At 44.3% G+C, this 7,909-nt stretch overlaps 1 protein-coding gene across 1 annotated transcript; it reads right to left on the minus strand.

The window, feature by feature from the left end:
* Positions 1–1,865: 1,865 nt before the first annotated feature.
* On the minus strand, positions 1,866–3,928 carry LOC125349918 (gamma-crystallin E). Its single transcript, XM_048344180.1, has 3 exons — positions 3,851–3,928; positions 3,508–3,750; positions 1,866–2,204 (listed from the first exon to the last, which is right to left on the minus strand). The coding sequence occupies exons 1-3, from the start codon at positions 3,857–3,859 to the stop codon at positions 1,932–1,934; spliced, it is 525 nt and encodes a 174-aa protein (XP_048200137.1). The 5' UTR covers positions 3,860–3,928; the 3' UTR covers positions 1,866–1,931.
* Between the last annotated feature and the right edge of the window lie 3,981 nt (positions 3,929–7,909).

The raw sequence follows: 7,909 nt of genomic DNA on the forward strand, positions 1-7,909 counted from the left end.
GGTGGATTGGGAGGGAAGGGAGAGAAGGATGGAAGGTGTAACATCAGTGAAGATGCATTATATTTGTACACTGATTTGTTGAGTGGTAATTCCTTTGTAAAACTACCTAAAGAGAAATATTTTTTAACAATGAAGGAAATATATTGAGGGCCATGAATGTAATCTCAAATAATTTGGTAGTCACATTAAAAAGAGTTAGAAGAAACAGAGAGGGCTGGGGATATAGCCTAGTGGCAAGAGTGCCTGCCTCGGATACACGAGGCCCTAGGTTCGATTCCCCAGCACCACATATACAGAAAAAAAACGGCCAGAAGCGGCGCTGTGGCTCAAGTGGCAGAGTGCTAGCCTTGAGCGGGAAGAAGCCAGGGACAGTGCTCAGGCCCTGAGTCCAAGGCCCAGGACTGGCCAAAAAAAAAAAAAAAAGAAACAGAGAAAATTAGCTTTAATGATAGGGTGTGCTTGATGTTATGTATTCAGATTACTAGTGTTTTAACATTAAATTACATGAGAAGATATGAAGAAGATAGGTGTGTTCTATTTTCAAGTTCAATGTCTGAGATCGGTATGTATTTTCATTATCATTCGAGTTAGCTCCATTTCAAGGGCTTAGTAGTGATATGTGGTCCACTGATTATTGACCAGAACAGCTCTCAAATGTCCTTAGAGTATCTTCAAATGTCTTGGAACATGTATTTTCATTAGGTGTGTAAAGTGTCAGTCATAAATTATCTAATTGCTTTATTCCTCTAGTGTTTGAAATTTTGGAGACAAAATATTTTGCGAGCTATGCATATTTTCATTTAAGTATGAAATGATTTAAAGTGTTTTGTTCTTAATCAAGGCCACTTAATTCACTGTGAACTTATTTCACAAAAGGTTGCCATTTTCATAATTAAGTCAAGCTTCTAATAGTAATTGCAATTTATGTCTGCTTACATAACAAAATACTTTTACTTTTAAAAATTGGTAAATTGAATACCTACTTAGATTTCATTTCATGGACTCCTTCCTGAAAAGACATATTGTATTCCACTAAAAAAAAATATGACCCTTTTCCTTTACTAGTGCCAGGGTTACTAAAGCATGCTGATTCATAAACTGTCATAAATAAAGATCTAAGCTTGGAGACAATATCTGTTGGTCTATTCAATAATAGGCTTCTGAGGTTTGCATTACTGCATTTTCCTTTTCCTGATCATGTGCCTCTGTTCTTAGTCCTGTATGATTCAGGTGTACATGTGTTTGTTTACCATATTAGTCCACACCATTGAATGTGTACTTCCTCAGCAAGAACTAGGTTTAAAAAGCCTATGATTTCTAAATCTATACTGTGAACATATACTATTAATTCCTTCATCCAGCCGCGAGGTTTTAGACGTTAGTGGCATCATGGCACAATTATGTTAATAAATGTGTCTCCAAGTTTGTCTTTTTTTCATGTAATTTCACTACACAGCCTCTATAATGCACTACTCCCAGACAGTTTTAGCTAAGAGTAAGGAGGTGATTAGAAGTTTCATGTGTACATTTACAGAGTAGCTTCTTAGAGACAATTATTTGCAAAGCTAAAGTCAGTGATGTATATATGTGTACACACATATATTCATTTAATCCTAATGGAAAAGCATCATTACATCATTTTGACAAACAAGGAAGAGGAGGCACAGAAATGATTCACTTGCCCTCCATCTTAAGCTAGTAGGTGGACAAGCTCTGGGCATTCTCCCTCCAAAGTCTATGATCCTGTTGACTGCCTTTCCACTGCCAAGTCTAAGAAAGTTCAGATTCCTGGCTGGTCACAGTTTCTCATTGTATAACTGCTGAGCCCTTCCACAGAGGCCGAAAGGAACACAGGACTCCACAGGTGCATGAAACACACAGGAAATACTTTATTAACTCCCAGATGGAGAAAAGGGTAGGGTGGAGATGCTTCAATAGAAATCCATGACTCTCCGCAGAGAGCCCACCCTGGCGTTCATGGCGCCCCAGTCGTGGTAGCGCCTGTAATCCCCCGGCCTCAGCAGGTACTGGCGGCCCCGGTAGTTGGGCATCTCATAGAGGATCCAGTAGCCCTCCAGCACGTGGAAGGAGTGGAAGTCCCCGAAGTGGAAGCGGTCCTGGAGAGAGGAGCAGTCCTCGGAGATCTCGACCATCTGGCCTCGGTAGTCCTCCCGCTCGTAGATCCGGATCCTGTGGGAGCTGGCCTGGGGACCCAGCCAGCCGCAGACAGGGCGCGTCAGAAAACAGGGCCTCACTCAGCCATGGCCGACACCAAAGGTGACCCGTGAAGAGACCGCAGCCCCAGCGCCGCCGCGCGCCGCCGCGCAGCCCGTGCGCCCTGAAACTCGGGGGCGCCGTCACCGCTCCTCTGACACCAGTGCTGCGCCCCGGAGCTTGAGCTCCCCGCACCCCAGTGTCCACACTGGCCCTCCGCGGCGCCGCTTTCAAGAAGCGTACGTCTGCATTTCCCTCGCCCGGTCTTTCAGAGCCTCGCGGTGGGCTGCGGCTCCGCGGGGACGCTAGCACCGTAATTGGCTGTGACAACCGAAAGGCGCATCGCTGGCGACGGGCAGGCGGCTCCGGAGCCTCGGAGACGCGAGGGAAGGAAGCGGCACTGCTTTGCCCACAGAGGCCCAGAGGGGCAGATGGGTGCCATTCAGAGAAAACTCGGCCCAGACAGCCCTGCTTTCCTGTTGGGGCCCTGCGGGTTTCAAAGGCTGGGGAGCCAGAGCATCCTGAAGGCCGGGGTTCTGGTCTCAGCTCTGGCCCTCTCCCATGGTGTCAGGGGCTGGCAAAAGGACTCAAAGGCGTGGGGCTGGATTTGATCTCACAACCGCCTGCCACGCGCAGAGCAGCCTTCACAACCAGCCTTCTGGTCCTTGAAACCTGGAGGCAGAGCCCTGGGTCTGGAATCACAGGGGTCAAGACTGCAAAGGGGAGCCCCAGGTTTTCAGACTCTAAAGCCAGGCTGGGTTCCTGGGGAGCGAGGAGGGAGGGGCGGGGGAGGGGGTTGAACTTCTCATTTCAGGGCTAAAGGTTCCTGATCCTGGAAAAGCTCTGTGCAGCCCCCCTCCCCCCTCCCCCCGCGGGCTCTGGGAACCCCCTGGAGGCTGTGGGTTTGGCCCTGATCCCCATCACCATAGAGTCATTGCTTAGCGAGGACTAGGGGGCAGGAGTCCCATGACCTCCTTTCATCCCATTCAGGCCAGTCTAATTAGCCTGGTTGAGCGGGTTAGCCGAGCGTGGTGAGGCGGTAGCCCAAGCCGCCTCAGGCCCAGGGACATCCAGCAGCGGGCCGTCCCTCCGTCCATCCCCGGGCCCGGACGCTCCGCACCCAGCGCTGCTGATTCCCAGAGGAGGGGACTGGATTTAGCCAAGCAAATTTAAACAACCCATTGAAAGCTCTGTCCCCCGGACTTTTCCAGTGGGAGGAAACCTTGGGGATGGTCCCACAGACGTTGGAGGAGGCGACTGGGGAGCCAGGAGGGAGCGGGGCAGGGGACTCACGTAGGGGATGAGGCGGCAGGAGCGGATGGAGTCGCTGAGGCCCATCCACTGCTGGTAGTCGGGGTAGTCGCCCCGCCGCAGGAAGTACTGGCAGCCCGAGTAGTTGGGCTGCTCATAGAGCATCCAGCAGCCGCTGTCCACGCGCACCGAGTTGCAGCGGCTGAAGTAGGGCTGCAGGTTGGAGTGGTCGCTGCTGCACTCGTAGTGGCGGCCCTGGAAGCCCCGGTCCTCGTAGAAGGTGATCTGCAAGGCGAGGAGAGGCTAGAGGGCTCAGAGGCCTGGGCTGCCCGGGGCCCGCTGGCCAGCGGGGTCCCCTCCCCGGCCGGGCGCCCTGTGGACTCACCTTGCCCATGGCTGGTGGAGGCGGCTGGGAGGTCGAGTGTGTGTGTCTGTGGCGCAGTGTGGCCGTCTATATAGCAGGAGGGCTGCTGCGTTGGCAGGAACAGCACAAAAGGGGCCCCCGGGGAGCAAGGGCACTTTTCTCTGTCTCTTTTCTATAGAATGACCATGGGGTGTGTGGGGGTGTGGGGGTGCTAATTGTATGTTTTCTCTTATGATGCTCCAGAGCTTTCGAACTGATGACCTGGTTAAAAACTTGCAACTGGGGCCTGTAAATGAAACCCATTTAGGAAACTGGGATTGAGCAAAGATGTGGAGTTACTCCCTGAAATGAAATAATTAATCATTTAGAATTTCAAAATGAGTTTTCTCCGATGTGAGGACAGAAGCGGTGGGATGACTGTGTGTAACAGGGGATTGGGCTGTTCTCCTCCACTGGGGCTTTGAAGACTGATGGAGAGTTCCTCTAGGAGAACTTCTCCATCACCCTGTGTCTGCAGCAGAGTCAATCCGCAGGAGAGACAGGAGTTTGTACCCACACAAGGCTGCATTTCACATCAGCCTGAACCCCTCGCCTGGGAGCTCAATGCAATCCAGCTACAACAATAATTGAAATCCCAAACTCTTGCCTCTTCTTCACTTTGTCTACTTTCCCAGCCTGGAAGCAAATCCTTGTTGCTCTCTAGTTCAGATGCTGACTCTCGGAATTGGAAATCTTTCCTCTATGGAGCAGACAACCCTAAGCTTCTCCACTATGAATGAAGTGGTTTGTACACTGTTGGAAAATGGCAGAAATTCCTAGTAAATACACTGGGCCACTCCGAGTAGAGGAGGGGGACAGATGCTACTAATTTGCTCCAAACTTAGCATTATTAATTTTACTTTATTAATAGTTTTGCCAAATTTAGTTTGAAAATGGAATTTTATGACTTCGTATTACTATGGCTACATAATATCATGTTACTATGAAACACACACACACACACACACACACACACACACACACACACACAAACCCTCATCAGTATGTCAGCATTTCCTGGAACAGCTAACTATTTCTAAGTAAAAAGAAAAATTGCTTTTTTGCTAGCACATTTGGAATTGTACCTATTAAGGTTCTTCATCATAATATTTCCATACACATATGTGTTAGACATTGATTTAACATACCTTCCCTATTACTCTTTCCTATCTCCCCTCCTTGCTTCAACCTTTTCTCCTCCTCCCTTTCCCTTCCTCCGCTGCCTACCTAGCAGGGTTCTTTTTACTTTTGTGATCTTGTTTTTGTTTTATGGTTTGGGTTTTTTTGTTGTTGTTGTTTCATTTTTCCTTGGCTTCCACAGATGAGAGAAATTATTTAATAATTGTCTTTGTGAGACTGGCATATTTCACTTAGAATAATGATCTCCAGTTCCATTCACTTTGTTGAAAACAATATGATTTTATTCTTCATGGTTGAATAAAAAAATTGTGTGTATGTCAAATATACATATATATATCAATCATATAAATGTCATCTGCTGATGGTCATTTGGTTTTACAATCACCTGCTGTATATTGTAAGGAAATTAACCTAGTTATGCAAATACCTACACAGTAAGATGACTTTTATTCTTTTGACTATCTACCTGGGATTGGTATACATAGATCCTATAGAAGCTCAATTTAATTGTGTAAGTAATCTCCATACTGATTTTTGTAGTAGCTTGACTAACTTGCTTTGCCACCAACAGTGAATGAGTGTTTCCCTTTTTCCCTGGCCCCCATCATTCCTTTCTTGAGAAAGACAGACAGGCCTAGTAACCTTTCAGTCTGGCACAGTTGAGTCCTGCTAGCATGCCACAGAGAACAAAGCAAGAAATTTCAGATGTAAAGTTCTGGAGAAGCAGACATCAGCTTGTGAACATGAGCCTAAGAAAAATCTCTGAACTACTAGCAAAGAGATGTGTTCAAAAGGGCTTTGACAAATTCAGTCTGACCTAGATGATGATTTCAAATTGGGCTCTAAATTAAAGGTTACTAAATCGCTTTTTTCTCTTACTACTTGAAAGTTAATTAATAAACCACTGCTTTGTTTATTCTTAAAAGTTATTGATGATTAATACAATTAGTCATCCTGTCCTTAAACTTTCCACTATACTCTCATTCTTTTAAAGTATAAAGTTCTGTCTGTCCTGAGCAGATTTCTTTTGTGAGTAACACTTTTTAGGACACTGAAAATAAATAACATCAGCCTCTATATAGCTAGCAATATTTTCCCCAAGGAGGCGGGGGGGGGGGGGCAGTTGAAACCCAGGCCTCATGCCTGCACAGCAAACACTGAACCACCAAGAAATATCCTCAGCCCTTGTATTAGTTAGGAACCATGGAAAATGACTGCTTTTGTTCTTTGCATGGATAAATGAAAGCAAATAGTATAAGAAATATCAGACACAGATCTTAGCAAGAATACAATCTATTTCTAGCTTCTCTTTCCCAAAAGATTTACTAAATGATTCAGTTTTCCTCCAAGCAGTTTGGGGGTAGGGTTGGGGAATCTATCTTCTAGAAAATAATGGGAGCTAAAAAGAAGAAATACTTTTAAATAAAGGATTCATTGTTAAGTATATTGTTGGCAAGAGAAAATGAAAACTGGGATAGCCAGGCTTCCCAAAGGGTTTTCCTAAGGGTTTATAACATGTTTTCCCAAAATGATTTGATAAAATCGACTTCTTCCTTTGACTGTTTTGTTATTTGAACCTTTTGATCAAGATAGAAGATATCTACTCCCAAGATAAGACTCAAACAATGCATTTCCTGGTTTCTGTATTCCTTTCTGAATTTTTTTTTTAAGAATTCTAGAGAATAAAATATTTAAAGCCAACTCATTTCATTTCTCCTCTAAAGTATGTGCTGTAAAGTTAAATTCTGAAACTGATCGGTCTCAGTAAGATTGCAGTTGCAATGGCCTGATACTGAGGTTCCCATTTAAGATAGGTAACTAAACACGAGGTGTTGTTATGTGAGTGTTAATTATCTGAGACAGAGAAAGCACTTGTGCATCACTCATCTCCTTGGTTCAAGCCTTGCTGCTATTTTTGTATTTAGTGTAAGAGCTATTTATTTGTAAATAAGTTCATAGCATTCATACTAATGGTAGAAAATAGTCTCTGGGCAACTCAGTTTACTACTAGGGCTATAGAAATGGTACCAATTAGACAGCAGTTGTGAAATGCAGATTATACAAAGCAGGTACAGAACATCTGTCCTTCAGCTCCGCATTCTAAAACAGGTGCTACAGATAAAGTAAAATTTCCAATTACAAGATCTCAAGAAAAAGAGGCAAGAAGAAATGTATGCATTTTATCAGTAGGCCAGAAGTCAAAGTTACATTCTTCAATATGGCCTTATTCTTGGATCTGGGAAATTATAGACAACTCAGAATTAGCCCAGTATGATCATAAGGTGAGAATGTAAAGAAAAATTATTAATAAATTATGTTGAGTTTCTTTAAAATTCTCATTTTTACCTCCCACTTTCTATATGGTCCTACTTAAATGCAACTATCTCCACATATTCTCCAATTTATATAAACATCATCAACAACACCCAAAGTGAATAAACCACCCAAAGCCCACTTCTCCAAAAATTAAGGAGAAAAAAATTAAGTACTTTTTTCATATTATTCATGTTATCTGTGAGCAGTGACTAGAATATATAAGTCCAGCAAATACCTTCTCTATCCAACATGAAATATACTCAGGAAATATGAAGAATGCTTAGAAAACAATCAAATGTGGGAAAGCCTTAGGTTGGGAGTGATGGTGAAACACAGGTATAATTCAGTTCTAGTCAGGAAAAATGTTGAAAAGGGCGGAGTAGGCCTGATCACTGGACAAAGCAAAAACATGGACATTACAAAGTTATAAAACATGGGAAAGCACTCCTGTACTCTGCTCTAGGGAGAGGGTAACTTTGGCATGGAAATAAGGTAAGGCCTTGAAGATGTTGTCATGAAACAAAAGAAGGATATGAGGTGGGAAAATTAAGGATTCTGCTGAAATGAATGATAATAAATAATTAT

The sequence above is a fragment of the Perognathus longimembris genome, chromosome 4, assembly GCF_023159225.1.
Source record: "Perognathus longimembris pacificus isolate PPM17 chromosome 4, ASM2315922v1, whole genome shotgun sequence".
NCBI classification, from domain to species: Eukaryota; Metazoa; Chordata; class Mammalia; order Rodentia; family Heteromyidae; genus Perognathus; species Perognathus longimembris.